This window comes from Leptonychotes weddellii, chromosome 13 (assembly GCF_054177405.1).
Source record: "Leptonychotes weddellii isolate Sample4059 chromosome 13, ASM5417740v2, whole genome shotgun sequence".
NCBI lineage: Eukaryota > Metazoa > Chordata > Mammalia > Carnivora > Phocidae > Leptonychotes > Leptonychotes weddellii.
In genome coordinates this window covers 22,688,043-22,706,299 of record NC_138381.1, presented here as the reverse complement: position 1 = coordinate 22,706,299, position 18,257 = coordinate 22,688,043, and the positions used below count along the sequence as shown (strand labels likewise).

Genomic DNA, 18,257 nt, shown 5'->3' with positions numbered 1-18,257 from the left:
GAAGTTAGTAGAGTTAGTGTTCAGCCAGTCAACACGTACATAGAGTGCACATTACGTGCCAGGCCCTTTACAAATATTAACTCACTTAACCCTCACCACATCCACTGAGAGAACAACTACTGTCCCCTCATCTTACCACGGGGACGCAGCTACATAGAGAAGTTAAGTAACTTCTCCAAGGTTCCACGGTTGGTAAGTTTTGGAGGTGGGATTCCCCAACTCAGAGTCTGTGCTCTTAACCATCAAACTGTACTGCCTGCCTCAGGAAAAAGGGGGACATCAGGACTGTGAATGTAAATTTGAATGGTTTTCTGTACACAAGTGCATGGTAGGTGAAGTTACAGGCATATATGTGAACTCCTAGGGAAAATGAGCAAAGAGAGAAGGAAAAAACCAACGTAGCATGAAATCCTGAAGGAAAGTTATGTGTTAAGGCAAAGGAGAAGGCGAATTGGGAGGAAAGAGCCAGTCGGGGAGATGGGAGGGGCAGTAGAGAAAGTACTAAGGGCAGGAAGTAAGTAATGATGTTTTTGTAACCCCTCACAATCCCTTGCATATACTCTTTACAAATATTTTTAATTAAGTATAATCCCAAATAATGATATCAAATATCCATACTTATAGATATTCAAAAGACTTTATAGTTGAACAAAACTCAAATCATACATGCTTATGAGATTTTTCTAGAATACCAAGAGTTTATAGAAGATACATGGTCACTGAATATGAAACAATAGCAAAGACACCATATGAAATCATTCCTTACACTTATGTCCAGCTAAGGCGGCTTGTAGAAGCTTTATTCACACCCTACTTCACAGCAATGTAACATGTTACTCTAGTTTGCATTTTGTTGAAGATCACAGGAAATACTGGCTCTTCTCAGTTTTGCAACTGACAGATACAGAACTGTGCGGTCTCTTCCTAAAGCAGGATTTAGAAAATGTGTATATGAAACTGATTACTTCTCACTTGAAGGAGTTACTGGAGCATCTGGTGAATCTTGAGCTGTACTGCTATAATAATCTGTGTATCTAAACAGTTTTTGTTAGGCATTCCTTATCATACTTTACAATCCTATACCCTAAACACAAACATTTAGTAGAAAATGAGTTTCCTCAAGATTAAAAAAAAAAAAATTGGCCCCCATTTCCAATTCAAAGCAAGTGTTTTCTACAGGGATAAATCTTGATTTCCAGGTCTGAACTCAAAGTGTTTTCCAACCTTTAGCGTGCATACACTAACGCGTTTCTAACAGGGGCTCTCTCCTCTCTTGGACGGTGAAGATGTCTGGTCCACACGGGCTGCTCAGATGCGGCCCCTGAACCAGGAGCGCTGGCAGCACTCAGAAACTTGTCAGAACTGCCCGGCCCTCCGGGTGACAAACGAGGCATACTAACATCATCTGCTGAGACTGATGAAGCCAGAAACTTGAAACTTTCAACTATTTCTTTTAAAATCCATTTACAACTCATTCATACACAGTTTCCTTTCTGTTACTGAAGATCAGACCTTCTTTTCTCTCAACTCCTTCCATTATTCTAAACTGTGCATCTAATAGTTAAGCACCTTCCACAAGGTGGCCCCAGCTTTCCTTCCAAGCTTTCTCCTCTAATCCCTATACAGGTCCACAACATGCCAGTTGAATGGGACTGGTTATTTTCTAAATAGAATGCCCTTTATCACACTCCCTCCCGTTCTGTTTTGTTGTGGTTGGTGCTTTTCCTCATCAGGCCAATTTTGAGAGACATCTCTCTCTACTCACTTTGCCTGATTTCTCAGGAAGAGGTGATCTCACCGTTCTCTGAACCAACACTCACCCTCACCTGAGGAGTTTTTCTCTCACTCTAGTACTTACTACATTCTGCTGTATACATGTATGTTCTTGTCTTATCTCAGCTACTGAAGTAGAAGCTACTTGAGGGTAGGAATTTTTACAACTAATCTGGATATACCTTGCAGTGTGTAACACAGCAGTTCCTCACTAATACAATGCTAAATAAAACTCCATTAACATCAAGTAAAGCGGTATTCCTTATTGATGATAAACCTGACCTAAATATTCCTAAATCACAACTCTAAATTCTGTTTATTTGTCCAAATACAATTGGTTTTCTGCTTTACTCATCACAGATAGAAAATTGGGCACCGTGCTTTGCTTTTCAACTCTTAGAAAATTTTTATTTAATCTTGCTTCACACATGTTATCAGAACTTAAATTGTAAACCAGTAATTTGCCAATCTCATACTGAACAGGCCAAATGTTGGTGTATCCGCTGAGGAAAATGAATCCTGTACTGAAACCTTCATCAAGCCATTATGAAGCTTCACATACACACAAAAATAGACTGCAAAATAGCACAGTATCATTAAATCTCTCTCATTAAATCTCTGAACTACAGCATAGTAACAAAAATTAATATTTAGAAAATAAAGACTCTTCAGAACACCGGGAAGAATCGGGAGTTATGAGGAGATACTATGTGTGCTTTAAGTCATCACGTTAGTGTTGGTACAAAGTTAGTCAAATAGACAATCACTCGAGTACAAACCCAAAAAGTAATCCAATATAGTATTAATACCAGACCTAAATAAAACAGTGATTCGCTGGAAATAGCCTCTGCTAAATTCTGAGGATAAATATAGAGACCAAGAACATAAGTTAATGCTGAGTAACTGTTAAAGATGAGGCCAGGTCAATAAGCATCTCTAACCAATGGATGGAAAGTGAGATCAAGAGTTTAAAAGTGACATGGACTTACGATCAGCTCCAATGACTGCAACACAAGACCTAATCATCAGAACTGCAGTGCTCCAAAAACAAGACCCAAAAGAAACAATCTGACTTCACTGACTTATAAATGTTCTACTTGAGAGCCACTACGACAATCTACCTAAAGACCAAAAAGTACCCACACATGTTAAAAAAAAAACAAAAACAAAAAAAACCCCCTGCAAACGATATTCCTTCATCATTTGTTAATAGGTTTCCTACCCTTAAAGAGCATATCTTTGGCAAAGGGTGGAGAAGGGACAGGAATGAGCTTCTGGTGATGTTGTGGCAGGCAGAGTAATGGTTACCCCCAAAATATCCATCTCCCAACCCTCCAAACCTGTGGATGTGTTGCTTTATATCGCAAAAGGGACCCTGCAGTTTGATTCAGCCATGGACCCTGAGATGGGGAGACGAGCCTGGGTTACCCGGAGAGGGCCAAGGCAATCACAAGGATCCTCAACGTGGAAGAGGGAACCAGATGAGGAGGTCAGAGAGATGAGATGTGAGGAGGACTCAACAGCTCACTGCTGCTGGCTCTGCCAGCAGAGGAAGGGGCTGCGAGCCAAGGAAGGCTGAAGCTTCTAGCAGCTGGAAAAGGCAAGGAAAAGGTTCTCCTCTAGAGCCTCCAGAAAGGAATGCAGGCCTATGGCACCTGGATTGTAGTCTGTGTGGAACTTTTAATCTACAGACTGTATAATAAATTTGGGTTGTTTTAAGACACTAATTTGTAGTAATTTGTTACGACAGTAATAGGAAAGTAATTAATAGTAAACTGCTATGAAAAGAAGTCTCTAAAACAAACACAGCTACCCTCTCTTAAAAGTGTAATGTGATGCTCTGCAAATACGTGAAGATTTAGTTTGCGTTACTAAGAAATATACCTGCTCCTCTGTAAAATGCTAAGACACAAAGTCTAAAATTAGATTTTATGAAAAGACGGAAAAGTAAATCCAATTAACTTTGATCAAGAAGTTGGATTAGAAAACACAGCAGGACAAGGTATTTTTAACTAAATAAGAAGGTGATAAATATTAAGCAGGAAAATTTGATATTCTTTGTGCATAACGTTAAAAAGGGACCACCACAGTACCCATGCCACTGGGGCAGCCAAAAGGCAAAATGTGGTATTTCTCTTAAAGCTCCTATTTACCTGATGATCCTCTGGGCAGCATACTGATGGAGAGAACGGAACTGTGCCGACATGTTTGCTAAAGCAGCCAGACAGTTGGTGTGAAGGTACTTGTCCTGTAAGGTAACAGAAGGGTGAAAACAGACCGAGTCTTCTCTACATATGAAGCAAGGTTAACTGGAAGCAAATGTAAGCTCAACTGTCACTGATTTTTAGAAAGTTCAGGTCCACGATCCCTTTTCTCTAATTCGAAAATCCTGAAAATTCTGTTTTTTTACCACATATTTGGAAGTTACATCTGGTGCAAAAGATTATGCTGCTATTTGTGGTCTTCATTATCCCTGTCCTGGTGGATATCGGAAGTATTTCACTGCAGAAATATTAATGTTAAATTACAGTGTGCTGCTCCAGAACCTCACGGTTCCATAGACTGTATAGCATGTATACCACAATCAACTTTCCAAAATCAACAAATTCTCCATTCTTAAACATGTCTGACTCCTAGAGCTTCAGATAAAAGCTAAAAGATTGTGCACATGTATCCACATTAGCCCCCTGAGGGAAATAACTGAAAACAGTGTAGTAAACTTGACCACTTCTCTGAGCTATGAATTCTGTATATTGCTTCTCTATTGAGCGGAACTGAAATTTGCTCCCAGATACTGCAAATACAATCCAGCTAAAATTTTCCTTTTACTCTTTAAAGTATTCGTTCTACTTTTCTTATCCATTTGAATTCGTATTTCCTTGTGCTCATATCTTCACACACTTCGTTGTTGCTGCTTTTAGCAGGCAAATCAGTTTTACTGATCTAGCAAAGACAGACATCTTTTATCTAAATATGCCCCACTGCCCATTTTGTTTCATGTAAAATATCTTTAATCCACACAATCTATTAAATATTAAGAAACAGACACTATACACATTACTCTAGGATCACGTATTTCAGTGACTATATGCACATCTGATATATTTTCTTTTACTGTATTACATGAACATGTTAATACTCTAAATATGGAGATTGCTTTAAACTACAGGCCTGATTGTACTATATGCATAAAGATAAAAAAAAAAAAAAACAGCTATAGAATACTTACTCTTGTCCTCGTCATGTTGTACTGAATGGTTCTTATTACAACCAGTATCAGAAGACTCCCCAGTGAAATTTCAGTTAAAACCCGCTCTGAATACCAAGTAATATTTTTTAATATCTGTAATGGGGAAGAAAAATTTAAGTAAATATGACTGCTTTAGGGAAAAAAGGATTATCCATGTCTTCAATCTCTGATAAGCCATGGCTTTGCTCTGAAGGTGAGTTAAACAGTATAAAAGTGAATTGTGAGACTTTGAAGATAGCAAAACAGGTGCTAAGGTGTTCACTTCTTTTTCCTCCTTCCTTCTTAACTAGAAAAGAAAAGAGATCTGGAAAACATTAGTACACAAAAAGGAGATATATTTGAAAGACGGACGGCACAAAGGCAAGACAAAAAAATAGGAAAAAGTGAAAATAGGAAAACTGAGGAGTCTCTTGAAAAGTAGAGCTGTCCCAAGAACCACAGAAAACCTTCATACTTGTGTTCAGGAAAAGATAAGAACACAAATAAGTCAAGATCCAGAAGATCCGCACCACATTCTGTTCCGGCTACTGACAGCAGGAAGCTCTGGTGCTCATCTCCAGGCCGCAGTAAGCAAGATCTGTTTTCTAGCTTAAGCTAGTGCAGTTCCACAGTAGATATGTAACATGGACATCAGAGAGAGACAAAAACTGGACAGTGCAGATTTGTGATTTGAAAAACTAAATTGAAAAGTTCTCTCAGACAATAGCAATAAATAGGCAAAAGGACAAAGTATGAGAGAAAAGCAGAGACCTAATGTCTACTTGATAAAAGTTCCAGAAAGTACGGACTAGAAGGAAAACAGAAAAATTAGTAATAGGAGAAAGTTTTGTTAAGGAGAAGAAGAACTTTCAACATTCTGAGGAGAAATAATGAAAAAAAGTAAAATTTATTCTGGTAAGACTTCTGAATTTACAGTATACAATAAAATCTTATTGACTCCCAGATAGAAGAAACAGGTTATCACCAGAAGAGAGACAAGCAAACTAACATTAGATTTCTCATCCCAAACACTACACATCTGCGTAACAAAAGAACAATGTCCATACATTTCTGAGGAATGGATTATGATTCTAGAATTCTATACCTAGAGAAACTACCACACAAGTATTCAAACAAAGACTTGGAAGTATGCCAAGAATCAACATGAACTGCTCATGCACCACTTCTGGGGGAAAAACAAACCACCACACATGTAAGTACTTAGCTGCCCATCCTCTCCACTGCGACAACAACAGTAAATGACAGATCAAGGAGTTCAAGAGAAGGAGAATAAGGACGACCAAACAAGACCCAAAAGCAACAACAAAACACAATCATAATCCATGAAATCAGAAAAATAAAATTAAGTCTAAATAATATGGTTGTACCTCAGTTCTTCTAAAAAATCATTAAAATAGACATTTCTCTGGTAAATCTGCCCACCAAAAAAGTCCAAATAATATGAGGAATGAGAAAGGGGGTATGGAAACAGACCAGAAGAATAAAAAAAGTAAAGATGCAAGTGCACACGAGTGCCCCCACGATAGATTTTCACTCAGTTCCACTCTCTGGCAAGAGTCCCATGTCACCTAGTACCCCCCCATTACAAATAACCCAACCCTGACCTGTTCTGCAGTCTCCGCTCATGCCAGAGGCTGGCATACTGCAAATGCCCACTACATGGTAGCTGAATATTGTTTGTGAGGTAAAAAATGTAAACGTATAAGCATTCCCCTGTATTCATGACTAAGGATGGCTGTCATCAAGTAGAAGAGATAACCTACGTGTAAAACATATAACAGCTGAAAATATTCAAAATAATGAGTTTTGCCAGTTGAACCTTTATAAAGAAGTGAAGTGATCAGTCCCGCTGACTTACTCTCTAAGGCACCAGTTCTCAAAATGTGGTCCTGGGACCCTGTAGGGGTCCCACAGACACTTGCGGAGAATTCTCAAGGCCAAAACTATTTTCCATGATAATACCAAAACATTAGTTTCCACTCTCATTCTCTCATGAGTATATAGTTGAGTTTTTCAGGTGCTACATAACATAGCTGATAGTGTAACAATTTTAATACAGAAGCAGACATGAGAATCTATCAGTCTTCTGTTAAGGCAATTCATTAAAGAGATTTGCAAAAATGTAAATGCCATTCTTCTTGCTAAATTTTTGTTTGGCAAAAAAGTTATTTTTTATAAAAACATATTATTGATGCTAACATGTATTGGGTTTATTGTAATAACTATTATTTCTAAATGACCTGATTATTTTTTAAATATCTCAATTTTAATTTCGAATTACAGAACTAAAACCCACAGGAAAAAAACTATTTGGTGTCCTCAATTATTTTTAAGTGTAAAGACCAAAAAGTTTTAGAACCAATGCTCTTAAGTCTCCAAGTAAATCTAACACAGGATACTCATTAGGCACTTTACTAGTGAGAGAAGTCTGTCTTTTTAAAAGGTCACACATTTTAGTATAGTTCGGTTTCTCCTCTCTCAGCTCCTTTATTTAGAAATAAATTATCATAAGCCATCCTTATTTGAAACAGAGATCATTAGTTCTTAACATCTGCTTGTGTGTGTCAATTATATACCTGGATGGAAGAAATGTTTTGAATTAAAGTAGTCTTATTCATTTAACATTCAACAAATATTTAAATGGTATCCACATAGTAAACTTACATTGTTACTACAAAAATTAGAAATCCAATTTAGTCTTTACATAAAACTTTCTTTTTTCCTGTGAAAAATGTGTCATTGTTTAGAAATTCTGGTTGTGTTTAAGAAAAATTATAAATAACTAGTTATAAAGCTCTCACAGCTTCCCATGGGATATCAATGCATAATGGGCAACATACAGAAAATTTTTCTTGGTAACTTAGCTGTAGCCACTGACCTATTCAGAACCTATTTAACTGGCTCTTACAAAAACAATTCCCCATATCTTGTATTTAATATTCAGACATACAGTTTAATAGTCATAGACTGGTATCCTGATTATACAATTTCATGGTCAACTAACTCAAATAATATGTAGAAGGAAACCGCTTAAGGATCTGAAAATGTCTTCCTTCTCAAAAAGGATATGAGAATTACTCGTTCTAGGTTTTTTCCTGAACTTTTGCCCCCCATATAGATTTGGTTTTATTGAATGTATCTCTTCCAAATGTTCATATGCTAGAGTACAGTAACATACTGTGTAATATCAACTCTTTAAAAAATCAAGTATGCATAGAAAGGCAAAGCATAATTAACCTCCATACTCCCACAACTGACATTAACTGTTAATATTTCATTTTTTTAAAGATTATAAATCCCATTTTATTCCCCCAAAGAGGGGGTACACTATCAACCACTATCTTGAGTTTAGTATGTACCTTTCCAGTCCCTTTCAAATGCTTTATATGTACACACACTCCCTCCAAAACCTAGGATTCCTTTGTGTATTTGCTAGTTTATAAAAACAATACCATGGCGTCTTGGGTTGAATAGTGTCCCCCAAAATTCATGTCATCCAAAACCTGTGAATGTGACCTTACTTGAAAACAGGGTCTTCATAAATATATAACCAAGATGAGGTCACAGCAGGTTACTATGGACTGTAAATCCACTATGACTGGTGTCCCTAGAAGAGGAGGTGAGACACAGAACAGGCACCCACATGAGAGAAGGCCACGACACAACAGACACATAGAAGTTGCAAGCCAAGGACACCAAGGACCGGCCGCCAGAAACTAAGAGGCAAGACCTCTCTCCTAGGTCTTTCAGAGAGAGCATGGCCCTGATGACACCCTGCTTTTGAACTCCTAATCGCCAGAACTGTGACAATTAATTTCTGTTGTTTTTAGCCATCCAGTTTGCAGTAATTAGTTATGGCAGCTCTCGGACACTAGTACACATAGGTATTTGCGTCTTATTTTTTTTCACTCAATATGTTCTTGTAACCTCCCATGTTGATGCATATACGAAGATTAGTATTTACCACATATGTCAAATTCTGAGAGTACTTAATCATTTCTTAAAATGAATACTTCTATGGTAATTAATAAATAGCTGTTGCCCCAAGCCACTCCCCAAGGACCTCCTGGGAGTTCATCAATTAACGTACAGCACACAATGAAGGACCATGGTTGATGCCATTCTTACTGGCTGATTTTGGTACTATACTAGTTAAATATCTGAATATCACCTCTACATTCCATCTAAGCACTGAATAGTACTGTACCAATAGGCCACATTTTCTTGGGTCCACTCTTCTATTAATGGAAATTGGGGTTATTTCCAGTTTTTCCCCTAGTAAAAACAATGTTACAATGTAGATTCTTACCCTTACTATCTAAAATCTCACTATAGGATACTCAGAAACCAGGGACTCCTTACTCTCCATATTTTCATACTCTGAACGTTAATTATCTAAATTCGGTCAGGAATCATATAAATTTTAAAAAGAAAAACCATCTGTAAAACACCCGTTTCAAGCCACCCATTTCTCAGTACTTAATGACTTCATAAGCAAGTCTCCAAGAGTTTGCGAGGAAGCAAAATTGCAAAGTCACTGAATAGCTCTTTTTTATAAAATAACTGTAGGTTTGGGTCACTATTAACTAAAAAGCACAGAGCAGCAGTGTTCATCACAATAGCATGAGTCACAAGCAGGTATTTAACTTAAAATTAAATTTTAATAAAATTAAAAATTCAATTCCTCAGTCACACCAGCCACATTACAAGTGCTACCTTCTCAGACAGCAGTTGGAGATTTCTGTCATCACAGAAATTTCACAGAAGTTAAAGAGCCTGGTATAAAGTACACCACTCTATCTATCACTGTTTTCTCAAATGTTAATATTTTGCTTCTGACGTCCTGAAGCCCCCTAGCCACTCCTCACTCACCCTATTCTCTAACCTCTGGCAGCCTGAATTTGATACTTCATTACCATGCAGATTTTTGAGATTTATTATTATCAATACATGCAGCTCTGTTTCATTCATTCTAGCTGTTCTACAGTATTTCATTTATGTTATCAGCTGTTTGCAATTTTTGAACACTACAAACAATGCTACAATGAACATTCTTTCAAATGAGCTCTTGTGAATCTCTGAAAAAGTTTGTCTCAGGACACAACCAGGAAATGGAATTGCTGGGAGGTAGAGTATTTACTTCTGCAGGTTATGTGAGGAATGTAAAAGGCCAGATTCCTTTCAAAAGCGGTTCTGCTCATTTATATAGTATATGAGAGACCTCTTTCTCTAGATCCTTACCAATTCTTAACAGAGCTTGTAATTTCTGCCAAACTGATGAGCACAAAATATTTCAGTTATTTTAATTAGCATGATCCTGACAAATCATCAGGTTGAACATCCTTTAAAAATGTTTGCTGGTCATTCAGGTTTTATATTCTGTTTTTCTATTACTTTGCCCATTTTTCTATTGAATACTTTGGTTTTTCTGATTATGCTAATCTATCTTCCTGTCTATGGCTTGTTTCCACCTTTTTTTTTTTTTTAAGATTTTATTTATTTATTTGACAGAGAGATAGAGAGAGAGCACAAGTAGGCAGAGTGGCAGGCAGAGGGGGAGGGAGAAGCAGGCCCTCTGCTGAGCAGGGAGCCTGATGCGGGGCTTGATCCCAGGACCCTGGGATCATGACCTGAGCCAAAGGCAGCCATTTAACCGACTGAGCCACCTAGGCGCCCCTGTTTTCACCTTTATTAACCATGAAAGTTTTTCATTTTAATGTTGTCAAATTTATTAATGTTTTTATTCATGGTTTATACATTTTATGCTATGCTTAAATCCCTATCTTGAGTTCATAAAAATATTATCCTTTCTCTTTGGAGATTTTGAAGTTCAGCTTTTTATATCTAGGCCTTATTAACACAAGTGGGGCAAAATCACCTAATTTTACTTTTCCTATTAGATAAGCCAAGTTCTCAATCTCAGCACAATTTACCTACTACTTCTGTCATACATTTGTGTTGCCATACGTGAGTTTGTAATTTCTGGACTCTCCAAAGTCTTTTTGTATTTATCTATTTTTTATTCCACTGTTAATGAAACACACTTAATTACTAATGTTTTATAACTAGTCTTATCTGATAGGTAACTCCACACTGCTTTTCTTCAATAACTTTCTAGGCAAAATGTTCTTCCATAGGATTTCAGGGACTGCAGGTGACACTTGAGCAATGCAGAGGTTAGGGGTACCCAACCCCCCGCACAGCCAAAAATCCATCCAAAAGTCAAACTTTTGACTCCTGAAAAATTTACTTAGTGATAAGCCTACTAAGCAAGAGAAGATACATTTACAGTACTATATTTATTGAAAACATCCATGTATCAGTACACCCACACGGTTCAAACCCATGTTGCTCAAAGGTCAACTGCAGTTGATCAAGTCTCACAAAAACCTTGAGATTTTGATCAGGATTACATTCAACATAATGATTAATTTGAAAGCAAAATTAACAATTCTGTCACTGAGTCTTCCTATTTGTGAACATGTATCTCCCTCCATTTATTAAGTCATATTTAATATCTTTCATTTAGGTAATTTTTGCCATAAAAAATGTTGCACTTCCTCTGTTACACTGACTCCCAAGTTCACTGCAGTTTTATTGCCATTATAAATAGTATCTCTAGATCACATTTTTGAAGATTTATTTATTTATTTTAAGAAAGAGCGGGGCTGAGGGGGAGGGCAGAGAGGGAGGGAATCTCAAGCACACACTCTGCTGAGCATGGAGCCCGATGCAGGGCTCATTCTCATGACCCTGAGATCGCAACCTGAGCTGAAATCAAGAGTTGGACACTTAACTGACTGAGCCACCCAGGTGCCTCTCTAGATCACATTTTTGAAGTGCTTTGTTACTGGTGGGTAGAAATTGTATTTGTTTTGTATACGGATCTCGGATTCAGAAGATTTCCTCAACTTTCCTAACAGTTCTAGTATTAGTATCTTGAATTTCCTATGTAGTTAATCACAACACATTTAGATTTCCTCTCTTTTCAAGTTTAAATGACCCTGTTTAGAGTTCTGATACAATGCTGAAGAGGAGTGGTAATACAGAACATCCTCTTTGTTCTGACTTTCAAGAAAATATTTCTAAAATTCTCCAAACGAGTATAATGCTTTTAACTATAGGTTTTTGTAGATACACTCTGTTAAGACAAGGAATTTCTTTTCTACCCTTATTTTATTGAGAACTCTGTTTTATCATGAATTGGTGTTGAATTTTATCAAATCCTTTTTCGGTATCTATTGAGATGATTGTATGGGTTTTCTCTCTTAAATTAGTAAGTTACATTGAGAGATTTTCTTTTTTTTTTTTTTTTTTTTTCTAAAGATTTTATTTATTTTTCAACAGAGAGAGAGACAGCGAGAGAGGGAACACAAGCAGGGGGAGTGGGAGAGGGAGAAGCAGGCTTCCCGCTGAGCAGGGAGCCCGACGCGGGACTCGATCCCAGGACCCTGGGATCATGACCTGAGCTGAAGGCAGACGCTTAACGACTGAGCCACCCAGGCGCCCACATTGAGAGATTTTCTAATATTAAACTACCCTTGCATTCCTGGAATATTGTTATTGACATAGATATATTCTTTTTGCTACCTTGCTTTATTCCATTTTATGATATTAGATTTATAAGCTTTATGATTACATTTATGCCACTTATTAAATGGTTGTCTCTCAACTCAAGATCCACCTTTATCAAATTTTCCTTTATCAAATTTTGATAAATTTGGTATCAGGATTATGCTGGCCTCATAAAATGAGTTGGAAAGATTTCCCTTCTTTCTACTCTCTAGATGAGCTTGTATATGACTGGTGTTATTTCTTCCTTCAGTTTTCGGAAGAATCCATAGGTAAAATCAGCTGGGCCAACAATTTTCATTTAGGATGATTTTATATTACAAAGTCAGTTCCTTTAAAAGAAACAGGACTATTTTGATTTTTTTTCTATTGTGAGCTTTGGTTAAGTTTTTTTCTGGGAGTGAAGGAAATTTGTCCATTTCACTCAACACTTAAATTTTATAGCATAAAATTACTCATAGTATCCTCTGAACATTTTTTAATATCTGTAGGATCTGTCCTAATCTCCTATACATTCTCAGTAATAGACATTTGTAACTCTTTCTCTTCTTGATCATCTTTCTGGGGGTTTATCAATCTTATGAATTTTCATATATTTTGCTTACGTAACAAAGTAGAAAGATTTAAAATCAAAGATCTAAGCTTCTACCTAAAAAAATCTCGAAAAAAAAAAAAGTTAAAACTTCAAGTAAGAAGAAAGGAAATAAAAAGTAGGAATTAATAAAATAGAAGAAAACAGAAAAAAGTCAATGGAATCCAAAGTTGGTCCTTTGAGGGGTGCCTGGGTGGCTCAGTTGGTTAAGCACCTGACTCTTGGTTTTTGCTCAGGTCATGATCTCAGGGTGCTGGGATCAAGCCTTGCATCAGGCTCCCTGCTCAGCAGGGGGTCTGTTTGCCTCCCTCTCTCCCTGCCCCTCCTCCCACTTGTGTGTTCACTCTCTCTCTAAAATAAATAAATAAATCTTCAAAAAAAAAAAAGTTGGTCCTTTCAAAAGAGGAAGGGAGGAAGGAAGGGAGGGAGGGAGGGAGGGAGAACAACCCTCTGGCCAGACAGAGGTAGAATAAGACAGAAATGATACATATTCCAACATTAAGAATAAGAGCAATAACATCTCTATGGCTAGTGCAGATATAAAAAGGTTAAGAGGAAAAAAACAGTAATAAGACAAAAACAATAATAAGTAAAAAAAAAAAAAATTATGGACAACTTTACAGGAATAAATTCAATACCTTAGAAGAAATGTACCAATTCCTTGAAAGACACAAACTATCAAAGCTCAAAACTTAACCAGATATGGGGCACCTGGGTGGCTCAGTCGTTAAGCGGCTGCCTTTGGCTCAGGTCATGATCCCAGAGTCCTGGGATCGAGCCCCACATTGGGCTCCCTGCTCAGCGGGAAGCCTGCTTCTCCCTCTCTCACTCCCCCTGCTTGTGTTCCCGCTCTCCCTGTCTCTGTCGAATAAATAAATAAAATCTTTAAAAAAAAAACAAACAAATATATATAAAAAGAGAATATATCATGGCTAAGTGCAATTTATCCCAGGAATGTAAGGTTTATTCAATATTCAAAACTTAATCAGTAATGCACTACATTAACAGACTGGGAAAAAAATCCATGTGATTCAGCATATATAAAGAAGCCTTACAACTCAGTAATAAAAGAAAAACCCAATTTTAAAAAAATATTTATTTACTTGACAGAGACACAGAGAGAGAGGGAACACAAGCAGGGGGAGTGGGAGAGGGAGAAGCAGACTCCCCGCTGAGCAGGAAGGCGGATGCGGGACGTGGGGCTCCATCCCAGAACCCTGGGATCACGACCTGAGCCAAAGGCAGACACTTAACGACTGAGCCACCCAGGCACCCCAAAAACCCAGTTTTTTAAAAAGAAAGTATGGCTATTCAAAGTCAACACAGGGACATCCCTGTGGTGATGGAAATGTCTTGTATCTTGACTATGTCAATGCCAATGTCTTGGTTGTGATACTGTATTACTGTTTTGCAATTACAGTTGTCACTAAGGGAAATTAGGTAAAGGGTACATGAATTCTATTTTTCTTAAAACTACAATTCACTTGGGGCACCTGGGTGGCTCAGTTGGTTAAGAGTCTGCCTTCGGCTCAGGTCATGATCCCAGGTCCTGGGATGGAGCCCCACGTCCCGCATCCGCCTTCCTGCTCAGCGGGGAGTCTGCTTCTCCCTTTGCCCCTACACACCGCTTGTGCGCACTCTCTCTCTCAAGTAAATAAAATCTTTAAAAAAAATTAAAATGAACTTTTTAAAGTATAATTTTTTAAAACAGGTAAAATTTGGAAAGATACTTCACAAAAGACAATATATAAGCACATGAAAAGTACATGAAAAAATGCTGATCATCACTGGGTATGAGGAAATGCAACTTCAAGCCAAAATGAGATACCAGAATCTATTTCATGGACAATTAGATCCACAGCTAATAATTCCATGTAGAGAACTTTGGTAGAAACATTTACTTACTCATTTTTACTAATACATATGGAAAGGAAAAGAATAAAAATAAACAAAGGTCAACAAGAAAGTCAAATTCTAGAGGGAAAAAAAAGATTTAAATACCTGAATTTGAAACATCACCTGGAATATCCTGAAGTCCTTATGGAACTGAGCCTGAATATGAACAAACCTAATGCCTTCCCTATCTTACCATCACCATTTTGGCAGTCAGTAAAGTTTAATTTTAAATTAAGTCAGTAAAGTTTAATTTTAATGCAAACTCCTATGCTAACTTTAATTACCAAATATAATACTTTTTCATAAAGTATAGAAAGCAATATAATAGGGGCGCCTGGGTGGCTCAGTCGTTAAGCGTCTGCCTTCGGCTCAGGTCATGGTCCCAAGGTCCTGGGACCGAGCCCCGCATCGGGCTCCCTGCTCCGCGGGAAGCCTACTTCTCCCTCTCCCACTCCCCCTGCTTGTGTTCCCTCTCTCGCTGTGTATCTCTCTGTGAAATAAATAAAATCTTTAAAAAAAAAAAAAAAAGAAAGCAATATAATAAAAAATGTAGCCATCCTTGAATTTTGTCAAATCTTAACATATTTTGCATTATTTGCTTCAAAGTTCTTTTTGGTGACTTCTTGTTTTATTTTGTTTTCCATGCTGTTGAAGCAAATACAACATTACAGACATAGGTAAAGACCCGCTGTGTACCCTTCCCCATTTTCATTCCCCTTTCTTAGTCTCCAGATGTTGGACTCTGCATGCTCTAAACATTTTCAATATTACCAACAGTGATGTTGGATGACCATTAATAAGCATGTACTCTGTGCAAAAGTACAAGTCTTCCTATACAACCTTGGAGTGGAACTGCGAACTTATGGTGAGACACAACTTCAGTTTTATTACTGTCTCTTCAAGCTAAACACACACCTGCCCTTGACCCAGCAATTCTACCTTAGGTGTACACTCAAGAGAATGAGTGCATATGTCCGCTGATGTACAAGTGTAAAAATGAGCACAGCAGTCTTATCAAACATAGTCCCAAACTGGGAAAAAAAGCAAGTATATACCACCAAGACAATGGATAAATATACTGTGGCATATTCATACAGTGGAATAGCACTGAGCAATACAAAAGAACCAACCAATGATGCAATAACAGAGGTAAATCTCAACAACACTATGATGAGTGAAAGTCAGAATAGTGGTTCACTGATTGGCTGTGGGGTACTGGCCAGGAAAAGGCATTTCTGTTATGTTTGGGAAATGTTCAGTAACTTGATTTGGGTGGTAATAACACAGGCAGAGACATACATAAAAACTCCTAAATTGTACCTTCAAAATTTGTGCACATTTTATACTTCAATTTAAATGTTTTTAAAAATTATATTGGTTTTTGTATCTTATTAAAGATAAATGCTATAAAAATGAGAAAATCAGTACTAATATTTTCTCTCTGGTGGTACTTTGCTAAACACAAGAATCAGGAAATTTGTATGTTTTATCTTCTTTCTACTGTGTCAAGGTTCACTAAATCTTAGTTGAAATGATGGTCACACCATGTAAGAAACAAAAAAAGTTTTAATGGAACATCATCAGAGAAGAGTAAACATGCCACAAAAACCCTACTGAAGACAAGAAAAAAAAAGTTTGTATCCTGTGAAGAGTGAAAGCCCTAGCCCCTTCTTCCACTAGACACCCCCCAGCAGGAACACTGGAAGAGCCCCCTCTGAGAAACTGATCAGCCCAAAAGAAAAGGCCTACAGAGAGCAGAGTGCCCAGAGAAAGAGACCATGTAGAGCAAGTTAAAATCAAGTAAGTCCTGCTCACACACAGAACTTACAATCAACTTTTTAGTGCCTTACCTCTAAATAAACATTGATCACCAAACATTTGAGTTAAGCCTCCAACATGGCCGAAGACAGAAGCCAAAGAAGAAAATGAAACTAAGAAGATATGCAATGTATTTTAATATATTTAGAGGGAATTCTCAGTTCTGTTGAAGTATGGGAGCTTAATTAGTGACTGGTACATGAATAAAAAAACTGGGCAATCGTGTGCTACAGAAAAACCAAAACACGAACAAGAAAGGAAGTGCAATTATCACACATTACATAGCTGAGCTAAGAATGAAAAAGCTGAGTTCTCAAGCTGAAAATGGTAATAAAATGGAAGGAGGGGAAAAGTCTACGTGTGGAAAGGGGGCTGGGAACCCAAGGAAACAGGAATTGATGTGCAGGAAGGAGAGTTAATTATGACTTATTTTCCATTTTAGGAAGAGAACAGTTGATATCTAAATCTGGAAAATCAAGAAATAACAAAACAAGCATGTTATTTAGAAACATGGACAGAGTTAAGAGCATTGGTCTTTGGGGAGTGGGAATCAGGTGCAGGATAGACATGGGATGTACTATGGTGCATTAAAACCTAGTACTTCTATAAAAGTTTTAAAACAATGTGTACATGTGTTGGGGCGCCTGGCTGGCTCAGTCAGTGGAGCATGTGACTCCTGATCTCAGGGTTATAAGTTTGAGCCCCACACTGGGTGTAGAGATTACTTAAAAATAAAATCTTTAAAAACACCCAGAAACAAAACTATATACATGTGTTACTTTGACATAAAGAAAATGCAAAGAGGAAGATAAAAATCAGCGTGGGGTTGGACCTCACCCACAAGACTAAAACTGAAAGAGTTAAATTATGTTACATCGCTTTCAAAAACATAAAACAATTTCTCAGGCTTCTTCTCTTTATTCCCTATTCCTTCACTTACTCTGTATACAATAGGCAAACTTGTTGGGCAATTTCTGCCACAACTAAAAAGGGGAAATGAAACAGAGAGAAAAAATGAACTCAGTGGCAGCAAAAACATTTGCCTCAATTACTGAGGAAAACATTTTGACAGTTTTTAACAGTGATTAATAGTCATTCAGAAAAAAAGCACTTATGGAAAGAACTCAAATACATGGAGGCTAAAGAGCATCCTACTGAAGAATGAATGGGTCAACCAGGAAATTAAAGAAGAATTAAAAAAATTCATGGAAACCAATGAAAATGAAAACACAACTGTTCAAAATCTTTGGGATGCAGCAAAGGCAGTCCTAAGAGGAAAGTATATAGCAATACAAGCCTTTCTCAAGAAACAAGAAAGGTCTCAAGTACACAACCTAACCCTACACCTAAAGGAGC

General features: G+C 37.4%; 1 protein-coding gene across 1 annotated transcript in view; it reads right to left on the bottom strand.

Moving 5' to 3' along the window:
* The window catches only part of DYM (dymeclin), a 286,329-nt gene that overhangs the window by 188,208 nt on the left and 79,864 nt on the right, over nucleotides 1–18,257 (bottom strand). Inside the window, exons 9-10 of the mRNA XM_081801268.1 lie at nucleotides 5,003–5,116; nucleotides 3,927–4,021 (exon numbers count right to left, since the gene is read on the bottom strand). Coding sequence (XP_081657394.1) covers nucleotides 3,927–4,021; nucleotides 5,003–5,116 — 209 coding nt within the window. The remainder of the gene's footprint in view (nucleotides 1–3,926; nucleotides 4,022–5,002; nucleotides 5,117–18,257) is intronic.